The sequence below is a fragment of the Pristiophorus japonicus genome, chromosome 7, assembly GCF_044704955.1.
Source record: "Pristiophorus japonicus isolate sPriJap1 chromosome 7, sPriJap1.hap1, whole genome shotgun sequence".
NCBI lineage: Eukaryota > Metazoa > Chordata > Chondrichthyes > Pristiophoridae > Pristiophorus > Pristiophorus japonicus.
The window spans coordinates 43278291-43294488 of NC_091983.1; the positions used below are offsets into that span (position 1 = coordinate 43278291).

The 16198-nt window shown below is 43.4% G+C and overlaps 1 protein-coding gene across 3 annotated transcripts in view; it reads right to left on the bottom strand.

The window, feature by feature from the left end:
• fbxo25 (F-box protein 25) overlaps window positions 1-16198 on the bottom strand; it is a 45661-nt gene that overhangs the window by 21673 nt on the left and 7790 nt on the right. For all 3 annotated transcript variants that reach the window (XM_070884925.1, XM_070884924.1, XM_070884923.1), the window contains exons 2-4: window positions 7996-8099; window positions 404-453; window positions 224-316 (exon numbers count right to left, since the gene is read on the bottom strand). In XM_070884925.1, coding sequence (XP_070741026.1) covers window positions 224-316; window positions 404-453; window positions 7996-8099 — 247 coding nt within the window. The remainder of the gene's footprint in view (window positions 1-223; window positions 317-403; window positions 454-7995; window positions 8100-16198) is intronic.

Below are 16198 nucleotides of genomic sequence, written 5' to 3' on the forward strand. Positions count from 1 at the left end.
TGAAACGTTAACTCTGTTTCTCTCGCCACAGATGTTGCCTGACCCGCTGAGATTTCCAGCATTTTCTGTTTTTATTTCAAGACTACTGCACTTGTAACGACAATAAAAGGCCTACACCAAATAAATCTGAACGAATGGGTTCTCACCATCATTTGGATGCTTTGCTCGATTCCAAATGTGCTCTTTACAAGGATGTTAGCACAGTTCAAAGAAAATTACTTACTTTAACAACATAGTTGAATCTTCTCAGGTCTTGAATTGCACTTGAAAAATCCAAGCGGTTAAAAGCTTCTCCCAGTGTACAATAACCATGTCTCTACAAATAAAGTAAAGCCATAAGATTTAAAACAGGGATAAAATTAAAAGAAAATGACTATGTAGATTACACAGCAAAATAACCTACTTCTCTGGTGCTTCCTTTATGAACATAGATCCACTTTTCCTGAAAGAAGTCTGAAAAACAGGAAATATAAATACTTTTTCCAAAATATTCTGCAGTTCATAATTGGATGGTGTGATATTAATATAAGCTTATACAATGGCTGACAATTTCAGTACAGTTTCTGGTGCATTAACTTCTACTCTATTAGTATAGTATTAGGCAGTCCCTCGTACCGAGGATGATTTGCTTCCACACCAAAAGGAGATGAGTTCACAGGTGTTTCAATGAAGGATCTGACATTCTAGGTCCCAAACTCCAAATTGAAGGGTGGAAGATGCCGGTGCATGGATTCTTTTAACGTGGGGTGGCCATTGCACATCAGCCACCACATGGGCTTGATAGAGCTAGGTCTCGATCCAGTGGCAAGGGTTAACCAAGACGACTGGAGACCAAGCTCTGCTGCACAGACCTAGTGTGCACGCATGCTACTACTATCCATAGAACTTCTACTGTATCTGCTTACTGGGTGTATCATCTTAAAAGATCACCTGATAGATTGTGCCTCCATTTCCATAACTGTGTTGCTCTTTGCATGCAATTTAATCTGTAAAATATTCAATTCTAGCATTTTGTGTGTTTAGTCCTGGTAAAAGAATGTATATATTATTCTTCAGGTTGGAGCTGGCTTTCAAACCTCAATTTAGTTCATGATTCCATTTTTGATTCCCTGTCCCTCATATCTACTAAACAGATTACTTATTGCTCAGAATAATTTTTCAAGTTGTTCATATTTTTCCACACATATCTAATAATTTTCTTGCATCAATTACAGCTGAGGAAGCATGTAGCCTGCTCCAAGGCTTCCACTGGCTTCTGAAGCAAGATCATCAGCCAAAAATATCAGCTGCTGTAAGCATGTTACTTTCCCCTCCCTTCAATGAGAAAACACCTCGAGATGGTGATTTTTCCAGGATAAAGAGCCTCCGAAGTAGCCGAGATCGGTGATGCATCACCGGTTTAGCCTGCTTTCAGTGCAAGATGTCATCTTGGTAAAGGAGTTGAAGCGTGCACTAGGAACAGCCACCCGGAGGCTTGTTAAAACTTTGACCAACAATTAAATTGGCTGCTAACGCTCAGTAAAGAGGCTGCACGCCATTTTGTTGGCTAGCACTTCAATTAACGTCCTCTCCCAACAGCAACCAGCCTACACCCTCCATCTTAACCTCACACAGTTGAACATGAGGTTAAATGCCATGAAGGAACACCTCCCGCAATGCTACTTAAAAGGATCATGAATTCATTACAGATTAGTTGCTGGATTATTTCTTCTGGCTGTTGGTGCAATTCTACTCATTTTTGGAGCTTTTCTTTACTTGTCTAAAGTTACAATAGTCTACAGGGTGTGGTCTGGCCAGTGCTAAAATACTTTTTCAATGAATTAAAGGCTTGTGTTGAAACAAGTTGCTTCCAGACATGGAAGAACTAGTAGGCCTTCCTCTTGGAATTGAGCATGACTAGTAGAATGAAGAGAGGCCACGGAGAGCAAGACAAGCTGCTCGAAGAGGGAGAAGGAGGGGGAAGAAGGGCTTTCAGCAGGAAACCATATCCACTGAGAGTCTTTAGGGAGCAATTGTCTTGCCTCAACTTTAGTGATGACCAATGCTTGAAAACTCTGTACTTCACTAAAAAGGTCATGACTGAAATCTGCCGACTGCTGCAGCCACAACTGCAACCACAGAGCAGGGCAGACTACATTGCCGTGGCTCTTAATTTTCAAGTGTCTGGCTCCTTCCAGGCTGCTTCTGGAGCTACAAGCAATATCTTGTAGTTTGTAGAACACTGATGCACAAGGCAGGCCACTGAGGCTCTCTGTACAGAGAGACAGCTTCATCTCATTCCCTTTTCATCAGAGACAAGCAGGCGGAGCGGGCACGAGAACTTGCTCGGATTGCAGGCTGCCGCATAAGAACATAAGAAATAGGAGCAGGAGTAGGCCATACGGCCCCTCGAGCCTGCTCCGCCATTCAGTAAGATCATGGCTGATCTGATCATGGACTCAGCTCCACTTCCCTGCCCACTCCCCATATATCCTTATCGATGTCCCAGCTTCCACAGCTCTTTGAGGCAGCGAATGACACAGATTCACAACCCTCAGAAGAAATTTCTCCTCATCTCTGTTTTAAATGGGCGGCCCCTTATTCTAAGACCGTGCCCTCTAGTTCGAGTCTCCCCCATCAGTGGAAACATTTTCTCTGCATCCACACTGTCAAGCCCCCTCATAATCTTATACATCTCTAAGATCACCTCTTGTTCTTCTGAATTCCAATGAGTACAGGCCCAACCTACTCAAACTTTCCTCATAAGTCAACCCCCTCATCCTCGGAATCAACTTAGTGAACCTTCTTTGAACTGCCTCCAAGGCAAGTATATCCTTTCGTAAATATGGAAACCAAAATTGCACGCAGTATTCCAGGTGTGGCCTTACCAATACCTTATATAGCTGTAGTAAGACTTCCCTGCTTTTATACTCCATCCCCTTTGCAATAAAGGCCAAGATACTATTGGCCATCCTGATCACTTTCTGTACCTGCATACTATCCTTTTGAGTTGAGTTTCATGCACAAGTACCCTCAGGTCCCGCTGTACTGCGGCACTTTGCAATCTTTCTCCATTCAAATAATAACTTGCTCTTTGTTTTTTTCTGCCAAAGTGCATGACCTCACACTTTCCAACATTACACTCCATCTGCCAAATTTTTGTCCACTCACTTAGCCTGTCTATGTCCTTTTGCTGTATCCTCCTCACTCATTGCTTTTCCTCCCATCTTTGTATCGTCAGCAAACTTGGCTACGTTACACTCAGTCCCTTCTTCCAAGTCGTTAATAAAGATTGGAAATAGTTGGGGTTCCAGCATTGATCCCTGCCGCACCAAACTAGTTACTGGTTGCCAACCAGAGAATGAACCATTTATCCCGGCTCTCTGTTCCATGTTAGTTAGCCAATCCACTGTCCATGCTAATATATTACCCCCAACCCCATGAACTTTTATCTTGAGCAGTAACCTTTTATGTGGCACCTTGTCAAATGCCTTCTGGAAGTCCAAATACACCACATCCACTGGTTCCCCTTTATCCACCCTGTTCGTTAAATCCTCAAAGAACTCCAGCAAATTTGTCAAACATGACTTCCCCTTCATAAATCCATGCTAACTCTGCCTGACCGAATTTTGTTTTTACAAATGTCCTGCTACTGCTTCTTTAATAATGGACTCCAATATTTTCCCAAACACAGCTATCAGGCTAATTGGTCTATAGTTTCCTGCTTTTTGTCTGCCTCCTTTTTTAAATAGGGGCGTTACATTTGCAGTTTTCCAATCTGCTGGGACCTCCCTGGAATCCAGGGAATTTTGGTAAATTACAACCAATGCATCCACTATCCCTACCGCTACTTCTCTTAAGATGCAAGCCATCAGGTCCAGGGGATTTATCTGCCTTTAGTCCCATTATCTTACCGAGTACCACCTCCTTTGTGTTTAGTTCCTCCCCCCCTATAGCCCCTAGACTATCCACTGTTGGAATATTGTTAGTGTCCTCTATTGTAAAGACTGATACAAAATATTTGTTCAGAGTTTCTGCCATCTCCATGTTCCCAATTACCAATTCCTCGGGTTTCGTCCTCTAAGAGACCAACATTTACTTTAGCCACCCTTTTCCTTTTTATATACCTATAGAAACTCTTGCTATCTGTTTTTATATTTTGCGCTAGTTTACTTTCATAGTCTATCCTCCCTTTCTTAATCATTTTTTTAGTCGTTCTTTGCTGGCTTTTAAAAGCTTCCCAGTCTTCTGTCCTCCCACTAGTTTTGGCCACTTTGTATGCCTTTTTTTTTTTATAATTGGATACCGTCCTTTATTTCTTTAGTTAGCCACGGATGACTATTTTTCTCTTACACCCTTTCCTCCTCACTGGAATATATTTTTCCTGAGAGTTGTGAAATAGTTCCTTAAATGTACACCAATGTTCATCAACCATCCTACCCTTTAATCTATTTTCCCAGTCCACTTTACCCAACTCTGCCCTCATACCTTCATAGTCTCCTTTATTTAAGCTCAGTACGCTGGTTAGAGATCCAACTTTCTCACCCTCCATCTGAATTTGAAATTCAATCATGCATGGTGCAGGGTATCAGTTACTGCACACACATTGCTTTGCATGTGCCTCATGTGAACACTGACATTTTCCTGAAACAAAAAGAATTTCACTCCCTCAATTGGCAGCTGGTGTGCGACCACAGACAGTGGTAAAGACAAAGTAGAACCCAGGGTCTACGTGATCAAATAATTCATGAGCGATACCAGGAACCACAACTTCCCATTCACCAACAGTCCCACGCTCCTTACCTTTCCTTTATCACTGACTGTCACATCATCCTCTTTCAGACAACACAAAATAAAAAAGCCACCAAAAAATGCACATTCCATCCAAATTTATAAATGAAATCATGACATAATGCATACAGAAATAACTCCGCGCACTGTGCATTCCCTTAAATGTTTCTTCCATATGTTTTTGCATCTCCTAGTGCTCTTACAAGGAGCTTCCCTAGTGGCTGCAGAACAGGTGGTGGAAGGCTGCTGACCTTCAATTGAGGACATTGCCTTGGAGGGTGACCTCGAGCAGCTCTGGGTCTAGAAGGCCCAACTTCAGGCTGCACCATCTCGGCCTGGGCTGGTTGGCAGACAGGCAATAGCAAGGGCTCTGGCAGACTGGTAGGAGCACAAATGCTGTCAATTCTGAGAGGACATGAGGTTCGTACTCCATGGAGCTACTGCCACTCTCCCGGGGTGGCACCTCATCAATCCATTAGAGAACAAATATACTGGAGCGGCCCGGAAGGCCCATTAAACACAGGTATCCAGAGCCATGATGGCAGCAATCTGAGCTTCCACTGCAGCACTCACACCTTTGGTGGAAGCTTCTTGTGCTGCAATGGAAGCAGAGACATCAGATGTTGCATCATGCTGGGTTCCACACGTGTGCTGATGGAGGTGACCACCTGTTCCATGGTGAAAAGGATGGGCTCCAAGTTCTGCGCAAAGTCCTGGGCCCCAAGTTCTGCGCAAAGTCCTGGGCCAAGTTGGTATTGGACTCCTCCATGCTCCTTGACATGGTGCACTGGAAAGCCTGCGTACAGAGCACTTATCTGTAGCCTGGTCCATCGTAGTCTTCAGCAGCAAAACTAGTGTGCGATGTCGCCCTCTGGCGAGCTAGCTCTTACACTATTCTTTCCCACACCACCCCGCCAGCCTGGCTCTTATGCAATTGTGCCTGGTGTCTCACCGCGTAAAGATCAGTCCTCTATTCTAGTCTCTAAAATACATGCAGTATTAATATCTGAGCTGGTGGCTGTGACTGTAAGGTCGAGTGACAGTAGCTGTTCATTTTCGCTTACTTCTCCCCATTTCCTACACTGGGCAGGTTCCAATTCTTATCTGAAATGAAAAAAGAGACAAGGGCTGGCTTATAGCGAGGCGAAAGGAGAAAGTGAGAAGTGCAGCTTCTTAAGTCATAAGAGATTGAGGGTTGAGGTATGTGGATACCCCCAACATCAATCGCTTCAGCAGACATGGCCTCAACAATGTCTCTTCCCATGATCGCTAGCACTGTCTCTGTGGGGGTTAAAACATGTCCCCTCTAGTTCTTTCCAGCTGCCTCTTATTATGCAGCCCTGGTCCTTCAAGAAAGAGGAAAGTGTGTCAGTGAATTCCATGCAATATGTTTGGGTGATGTGGCTGTCATAGTTGAATAGCTAACAGTTTGTTTCAGCTGTGAGATGTGGATGGGAGGCTTGCAATAGTGCAAAGTGTGTGGAGGTGAAGAAAAACATATGAAAGTTAGGGTTGAGTCCTGATAGAGATTGATGATAGGTGAGTGAAGGTAGTGAACCGAGCAGTGGATGAGGCTAGTGGTGCAGTTGGTAGAATGTGCCATTTTAAGTTGAACTCACTCACCTGGACAACTCCTGTGAAATCATTAAACTTCTTCCTGCATGGCATCCATCTTCAATGAGCAACACCTCTGGCATTGAATTCCACCACTATTTCTTCCTACTGCCTCCTGAGCACGTGTCTGGAGGGCCTCCTGTCCCCTTGCGGATAAATGACATCTCTCCTCCATTCGATCAAGGCTTCCAGCACATTATCAGCAGCCATTCTTCGCTCTTTCACAGGGCAGATTCACTTCTGAAATGACTCCCAGCACCTATTCCAGCCACAATGCATCTCTCCTTTAAGAGGTGCAGGCTACCTTTAAGTAGTGCTCGGCACTCACAATATTGGGCCCCCTGCTGATGCATGCAGCCAATGAACCACACGGGGAACGCTGGCTGCACGCAGCAATCATTTAAAGCAACAGGTAGTACGAGTGGGAAGTACTGCCTGCATCGCAGTGAATGGGCATAAGTTAGTTAATCATGCATCGCGATCTCTGCACTCATTTTCGGAGGTTATCCAATTTAACCCCCACCATTTATTGTTCCTGTTACTAGTTTCAGTTTGCCCATTGTCAACACTACTCGAGCATATCCTCAAAGGTCAAAGAAACCTCAAAATCATTTGGAATTATCGATAATTATGCATGTGGTGGTTTTCATTATGGTTCTAGTGTTGGCATAGCCCATCTTTCCTACGTATTACCAGGAATACGCTATGTTTTTTTTTAAATTACTATATGATGATGATGTAGTTATTTCTAATCAGGCTCATTCTTGGCGATGGTTGTTGTCACCTTGGAATTCTGTGGGGTGGAAAGTTAAATGTATTGCACTTGTATATTGTAAACTGAACAGCAGAGGGCCCATTAATGGGAATAAGCATCCTATAGCAATTGCACTTTAGGATCTGTTTGTTATATCTAGAGAGAATGTTCCAGAGAGTCTGAAATAAAAGCAACCATTACATTACCACACCAACTTGGGTGTTTAACAGACACAATGGTTTCTACGGTTAATGAAATAATCTACTTTTCCATATTCATATTTCCAAACTGTATTTTTTTTTAAATGTGCAATTTTGCATATAAAAACATTCCTGCAATGGAATTAAATCATGTGGCTCTGTAATCACAAAATTCTATTATGATAGAATTAAAAGAGTACAGGTTGAATCTCCCTTAGCCGGAACCCTCGGGACCTGGCCCGTTCCGAATGAGGGATATTTCCAGATAAGAGAAGGTCATGTGTTTTCAGTGTGTGTGCGCCGATTGGCTGGAACGACTGTCAGTCAATCAGTCAGTCAGTGTGGTGTTGGTGAGCCATCAGGCCCAGAGATGTCGGCAGGCCGGCGGGCCCCGAGCTGTCGGCTCTGAAGTTGGGTAAATTTATTTGACATTGATATATTTTGAGGATTTGGGGTAAATGTATTGTGGGTCTTTTGACCGGCCGCGTTGTGCCGAATGAGGGGCACTTCCGGATAAGGGAGGTTCAACCTGTAATTTGATTACTGTACCTAATGTACAGGTATGATTTACAAGTTTTTCCATAACTGAAAGGGTCAAATAATTTAGCCTGCAATGTTTACAGTTCACTTTAAAATAAAAGTGATTAAAAACCTTACATTGGGTCTTTGCGTTGTTGTTGAAGTGGTCCTTCTTCCTCTTTTTCAGTACCACCTCACAGTCTTCCCCAATAATTTTATTTTCCTTGCTCTCTTCCTGAAATCTATTGCAAACAAAGGATTTCAAATATTTCTTAATATTAATTTTATGCAAAAGCTTCATGTGGCTAAATCCTGAATTCACTCAATATTTTTCAACAATAATTAGCAGCTTAGAAAAAGGAGTTGGTAATGAAATAGGTCATACACCCAAAGGGTACTTGTAGCTCTGAAAAAGCTATTTATGTTATTAGGCATATATTATGAAAAATAAGTGCACAAGGAATTAAACAAATACTTGAGGTTAGAGATTTCAGATTCACTGTTGGTATTGCAGGATGGCTTTTCTCGGCTGTTGATGTTAACATTTAAAATGCATCTATATTGAAATTTTAAAAAGGGACTGCATTTTGAGCTCCAGGTGCGTGGAGAGAGTCAGGAGGTGCATCGCTGAGGCCTATAAAAAGGCCCAACGCGTCGGAGGAGGCTCGGGAGCTCCAGGTGCGTGGAGAGAGTCAGGAGATGCATCGCTGAGGCCTATAAAAAGGCCCAACGCGTCGGAGGAGGCTCGGGAGCTCCAGGTGCGTGGAGAGAGTCAGGAGGTGCATCGCTGAGGCCTATAAAAAGGCCCAACGCGTCGGAGGAGGCTCGGGAGCTCCAGGTGCGTGGAGAGAGTCGGGAGGTGCGTCGCGGAGGCCTATAAAAAGGCCCAATGCGTCGGAGGAGGCTCGGGAGCTCCAGGTGCGTGGAGAGAGTCGGGAGGTGCGTCGCTGAGGCGAGCTGGTGCAGCTACAGGGAGAAGGCAAAAAAGAAGTAGAAAGAAATCGAAAGGTTACGTCACAGCCAAGGGAGTAAGTGATTGGCTGGTGATTGGTGAGTAACTTTTCTTTTTCTTTCTTTATCATCAGTAAGTAACATTTAGCACTGTTGTTGCTAACTTAAGTGTATCTAAGGGTTAAGTCATGGCAGGAGAGCTCGGACACGTGTTATGCTCCTCCTGTAACATGTGGAAAGTCAGGGACACTTCTGCTGTCCCTGACGACAACATATGCAGGAAGTGCATCCACCTGCAGCTGCTGACGGACGGCAGTGAAGCACTGGAGCTGCGCGTGGATTCACTCTGGAGCATCCACGATGCAGATAATGACGTGAATAGCACGTTTAGAGAGTTGGTCACACTGCAGGTAAAGGGTACTCAGCCAGATAGTAAATAGGTGACCAGCAGGAAGAGCATTGTAAGGAAGGTAGGGCAGGGGTCCCCTGCGGTCATCCCCCTGCAAAACAGATACACCGCTTTGAGTACTGTTGAGGGGGATGACTCATCAGGGGAGGACAGCAGCAGCCAAGTTCATGGCTCTGCTGCACAGGAGGGCAGGAAAAAGAGAGTGGGAGAGCTATAGTGATAGGGGATTCGATTGTAAGGGGAATAGATAGGCGTTTCTGCGGCCGCAACTGAGAATCCAGGATGGTATGTTGCCTCCCTGGTGCAAGGATCAAGGATGTCTTGGAGCGGGTGCAGGTCATTCTAAAAAGGGAGGGTGAACAGCCAGTTGTCACTGTACACATAGGTACCAACGATATAGGTAAAAAACGGGATGAAGTCCTACGGGACGAATTTAGGGAGCTAGGAGCTAATTTAAAAAGTAGGACCTCAAAAATAGTAATCTCAGGATTGCTCAGATGAATACGTGGCTTGTGGAGTGGTGCAGAAGGGAGCGATTCAAATTCCTGGGGCATTGGAACCGGTTCTGGGAGAGGTGGGACCAGTACAAACCGGATGGTCTACATCTGGGCAGCACCGGAACCAATGTCCTTGGGGGAGTGTTTGCTAGTGCTGTTGGGGAGGAGTTAAACTAATATGGCAGGGGGATGGGAACCTATGCAGGGAGGCATAGGGAAATAAAAGGGAGACAGAGGCAAAAGATAGAAAGGAGAAGAGTAAAAGTGGAGGGCAGAGAATCCCAAAGCAAAAAAACAAAAAGGGCCACATTACAGCAAAATTCTAAAGGGACGAGGTGTGTCAAAAAGACAAGCCTGAAGGCTGTGTGTCTTAATGCAAGGAGTATCCATAATAAGGTGGATGAATTAACTGTGCAAATAGATGTTAACAGATATGATGTGATTGGGATTACAGAGACGTGGCTCCAGGATGATCAGGGCTGGGAACTCAACATCCAAGGGTATTCGACATTCAGGAAGGATAGAATAAAAGGAAAAGGAGGTGGGGTAGCATTGCTGGTTAAAGAGGAGATTAATGCAATAGTTAGGAAGGACATTAGCTTGGATGATGTGGAATCTATATGGGTAGAGCTGCAGAACACCAAAGGGCAAAAAACGTTAGTGGGAGTTGTGTACAGACCTCCAAACAGTAGTAGTGATGTTGGGGAGGGCATCAAACAGGAAATTAGGGGTGCATGCAATAAAGATGCAGCAGTTATCATGGGTGACTTTATTATGCATATAGATTGGGCTAACCAAACTGGAAGCAATACGGTGGAGGATTTCCTGGAGTGCATAAGGGATGGTTTTCTAGACCAATATGTCGAGGAACCAACTAGGGGGGAGGCTATCTTAGACTGGGTGTTGTGTAATGAGAGAGGATTAATTAGCAATCTCGTTGTGCGAGGCCCCTTGGGGAAGAGTGACCATAATATGGTGGAATTATACATTAGGATGGAGAAGGAAACAGTTAATTCAGAGACCATGGTCCAGAACTTAAAGAAGGGTAACTTTGAAGTACGAGGCGTGAATTGGCTAGGATAGATTGGCAAATGATACTTAAGGGCTTGACAGTGGATGGGCAATGGCAGACATTTAGAGACCGCATGGATGAACTACAACAATTGTACATCCCTGTCTGGCGTAAAAATAAAAATGGAAAGGTGGCTCAACCGTGGCTATCAAGGGAAATCAGGGATAGTATTAAAGCCAAGGATGTGGCATACAAATTGGCCAGAAATAGCAGCGAACCCGGGGACTGGGAGAAATTTAGAACTCAGCAGAGGAGGACAAAGGGTTTGATTAGGGCAGGGAAAATAGAGTACGAGAGGAAGCTTGCAGGGAACATTAAAACGGACTGCAAAAGTTTCTATAGATATGTAAAGAGAAAAAGATTAGTAAAGACAAATGTAGGTCCCCTGCAGTCAGAATCAGGGGAAGTCATAACGGGAAACAAAGAAATGGCAGACCAATTGAACAAGTACTTGGGTTCGGTATTCACTAAGGAGGACACAAACAACCTTCTGGATATAAAAGGAGTCAGATGGTCGAGTAAGAAGGAGGAACTGAGGGAAATCCTTATTAGTCGGGAAATTGTGTTGGGGAAATTGATGGGATTGAAGGCCGATAAATCCCCAGGGCCTGATGGTCTGCATCCCAGAGTACTTAAGGAGGTGGCCTTGGAAATAGCGGATGCATTGATAGTCATTTTCCAACATTCCATAGAGTCTGGATCAGTTCCTATGGAGTGGAGGGTAGCCAATGTAACCCCATTTTTTAAAAAAGGAGGGAGAGAGAAAACAGGGAATTATAGACCTGACATCGGTAGTGGGTAAAATGATGGAATCAATTATTAAGGATGTCATAGCAGCGCATTTTGAAAGAGGTGATATGATAGGTCCAAGTCAGCATGGATTTGTGAAAGGGAAATCATACTTGACAAATCTTCTGGAATTTTGTGAGGCTGTTCCCAGTAGAGTGGACAAGGGAGAACCAGTTGATGTGGTGTATTTGGACTTTCAGAAGGCTTTCGACAAGGTCCCACACAAGAGATTAATGTGCAAAGTTAAAGCACATGGGATTAGGGGTAGTGTGCTGACGTGGATTGAGAACTGGTTGGCAGACAGGAAGCAAAGAGTAGGAGTAAATGGGTACTTTTCAGAATGGCAGGCAGTGACTAGTGGGGTACCGCAAGGTTCTGTGCTGGGGCCCCAGCTGTTTACATTGTACATTAATGATGATTTAGACGAGGGGATTAAATATAGTATCTCCAAATTTGCGGATGACACTAAGTTGGGTGGCAGTGTGAGCTGCGAGGAGGATGCTATGAGGCTGCAGAGTGACTTGGATAGGTTAGGTGAGTGGGCAAATGCATGGCAGATGAAGTATAATGTGGATAAATGTGAGGTTATCCACTTTGGTGGTAAAAACAGAGAGACAGACTATTATCTGAATGGTGACAGATTAGGAAAAGGGGAGGTGCAACGAGACCTGGGTGTCATGGTACATCAGTCATTGAAGGTTTGGATGCAGGTACAGCAGGCGGTTAAGAAAGCAAATGGCATGTTGGCCTTCATAGCGAGGGGATTTGAGTACAGGGGCTGGGAGGTGTTACTACAGTTGTACAGTGCCTTGGTGAGGCCACACCCCCCTGGAGTATTGGGTACAGTTTTGGTCTCCTAACTTGAGGAAGGACATTCTTGCTATTGAGGGAGTGCAGCAAAGGTTCACCAGACTGATTCCCGGGATGGCGGGACTGACATATCAAGAAAGTCTGGATCAACTGGGGCTTGTATTCACTGGAGTTCAGAAGAATGAGAGGGGATCTCATAGAAACATTTAAAATTCTGACGGGTTTAGACAGGTTAGATGCAGGAAGAATGTTCCCCATGTTGGGGAAGTCCAGAACCAGGGGTCACAGTCTAAGGATAAAGGGGTAAGCCATTTAGGACTGAGATGAGGAGAAACTTCTTCACCCAGAGAGTGGTGAACCTGTGGAATTCTCTACCACAGAAAGTTGTTGAGGCCAATTCACTAAATATATTCAAAAAGGAGTTACTACTAGGGGGATCAAGGGGTATGGCAAGAAAGCAGGAATGGGGTACTGAAGTTGCATGTCTAGCCATGAACCCATTGAATGGCGGTGCAGGCTCAAAGGGCCGAATGGCCTACTCCTGCACCTATTTTCTATGTTTCTATGAAACTTTCATGCTGCAATTGCATCAAAGACAGTTTCCAATGAGGTTATAACTAATGTAAAAATGTTAAGTATACAATTTAAAAAGTAATCCGTATCCTTAACTTCTGAAATGGTATGCAATTATAACACTGATATGCATGTGGGCCAGACAAATCCTAAACTATTTTGCTTTTACCCATGTAAAACTATAAATGAAAACATGCAAGTATTGCATGATTTTTATTTGCTTTACAATTCCAAACATTTTAATGCAATTCTGTTTAGTAAATTACCCAATGCAAACTCACATGGTTACTATACTTGGATTAGCAAAACATCCAGAGGTTGATAAAACAACCGAGGACCAAAAAATGGATTTAGACAAATCAAATGCAACTGGGCAAATCAGTGGCAGATGACATTCAATGCAAGGTATCACATAATGGCAGAAAAAATGGATATCACATGGATACTATGGTGTAGAAATAGCTAATGGTGAAGCAGAAAGGCAATAGAGTGTGATAATAGGTTCACAACTTAACAGTGGAGCAGCAATAAACAAAGCAAATAAGATACATAATACTAGCTCAGTTCAGTACAATTCATAAGATGTCATGCTTAAACTTTACAGTGTCCTGGTCAGATTGCATGTTGAACTCTGTGAGCAAAACAGAACAAGGAAAACATTCAAGCTATAGAGGCAGTGCAGAGTAGAGCCAGGAGGCTAATCCCGATCATGAAAGGATTCTGTTGTGAGGAAAGACTGGTAAAATCGAGACTCTTCAGCACTGAAAATACGCAGCAGAGATGGGTCTCCAAAAAAATATACAGGACATGTAACGGCATAGTTATGGTTGAAACCAGAACATTACTTCAGAATTTGCCAGGCACTAAGGATCTAAGAGGTTGAAACTGGTAAAAGTTTAGGACAGATGGCAATAAAAACATCACAAAAACAATGATCAACATTTGGAATAGTTTCTGGTAGTTTAGTAGAAACAACAATCTTAGACTTTTTTGGTGTCAGTTAAATAGTGTAATGGGGGAAATGTAAGCCTTTTACTCTCGATAGATGAGTTACAATGCCCCAAATAAACTTCAATTGTACCCATCTTATGGATTGTAAAAATTTCTTGCCAAATTTACTGTACATGAAATAGATTCCAGTAGTACAATACTATAGAAATGGAAGAAAGTTTTAAATTATATATTTAAAACTTGCATGCAAAAACCAGTGATATAGCCTGCTCGATAATTCAAAGGTCTTTCTGGCCTTAAAAAATTCCAATCTTATCATTTCAATTAAGCAATGTAAACAACCTGGATATTTAGAATTTACTTAGTGACTTAGTTCAGTCTCGTCTTAATTCAAAAATACACCAATCTACAGATCAAAACAATTTTCTGCTCACCACTCCATGGTGAAACACTCCACTACTGAGATACACTATGATACCCTGCCAATTAAATGACAACAATCTGATCTTAACAAGTTTGTAGTTTCAGGTTATAAGACAGCCCAAGGCTTTGACTGCAGATCTCTGGATTCTAATCATAGAATAATGATGATAAGGTCCCACATGGCAGACTGGTCACGAAAGTAATAGCCTATGGGATCCAGGGCAAAGTGGCGAGCTGGATCCAAAATTGGCTCGGAGGCAGGAAGCAAATGGTAATGATTGATGGGTGTTTTTTGTTACTGGAAGGCTGTATCCAGTGCGATTCCACAGGGCTCAGTGCTGGGTTCCTTGTTTTTTATGGTATATATCATTTCAATTAAGCAATGTAAACAACCTGGTATATATCAATGACTTGGACTTAAATGTTGGGTGTATGATTAAGAAGTTTGCAGATGACACTAAAATAGGCTGCAATAATGAAGAAGAAAGCTGCGGACTGGTCAGGTGGGCAGAACAGTGGCAAATGGAATTCAATCCGGATAAGTGTGAGGTAATGCATTTGGGGAGGTCTAACAAGGCATGGGAATACACATTAAATGGTATGACACTGAAGAGGAACAAAGGGACCTTGGAGTGCAGGTCCACAGATCCCTAAAAGGTAGCAGGCCAGGTAGATAAGGTGCTTAAGAAGGCATATGGAATACTTGCTTTTATTAGTTGAGGCATGGAATACAAGAGCAAGGAGGTTTATGCTTGAAATATATAAAACATTGGTTAGGCCACAGCTGGAGTACTGTGTGCAGTTCTGGTCACTACATTTCAGGAAAGATGTGATTGCACTAGAAAGGGTGCAGAGGAGATTTACAAGAATGTAGCCTGCACTGGAGAATTTTGGCTATGAGGACAGATTGGAGTTGCTGGGTCTGTTTTCTTTGGAACAGAGGAGGCCAAGGGGAGACCTGATTGAGGTGTATAAAATTGAGGCGCCTGGATAGAGTGGATAGGAAGAACCCGTTTCCCTTGGCAGAGGAGACAACAACCATGGGGCATAGATTTAAAGTAATTAGGGGGAGGTTTAGAGGAGATACGAGGGGAAATGTCTTCACCCAGAGGGTGATAGGGGTCTGGAACTCTGCCTGAAAGGATGGTAGAGGCAGGAACCCTCACCTCATTTAAAAAGTACTTGGATGTGCATTTAAAGTGCCATAACCTACAGGGCTATGGACCAAGAGCTGGAAAGTGGGATTAGGCTGGATAGCTCTTGGTCGGCCAGCACGGACACGATGGGCCGAAATGGCCTCCTTCTATGCTGTAAATTTCTATAATTCTATGAATAATACAGCACAGGAGGCCATTCAACCCATTGTGCCTATGCCAGCTCTTTAAAAGAGCTATCCAATTAATCCCACTGCCCTTTTCCCATAACCCTGCAATTTGTTTCCCTTCAAGTATTTATCCAATTCCCTTTTGAAATCATTGTTGAATCTGCTTCCACCACCTTTTCAGGCAGTGGATTCTGGATCATAAACTTGCTGCGTGAAAACATTCCCCTCGTCCCGCCTCTGGTTCTTTTGCCAATTGTCTTAAATCTGTGCCCTCTGGTTACTGACCCTCCTAACACTGGAAACAGTTCATCCTTATTTATCAAAACTGTTCATGATTTTGAACGCTTCTATTTAATGTCCCTTTAACCTTCTCTGCTCTACGGAGAACAATCCAGCTTTTCTAGTCTATCCACATAACTAAAGTTCCTCATCCCTGGGTACCAGTCTGGTAAATTTCCTCTGCACCCTCTGAGGCTTGCAGAGGAGACTTTGTACAAAGATTTTGTGCATCATTGCTCATATGTTACAGTACCATGTCAATG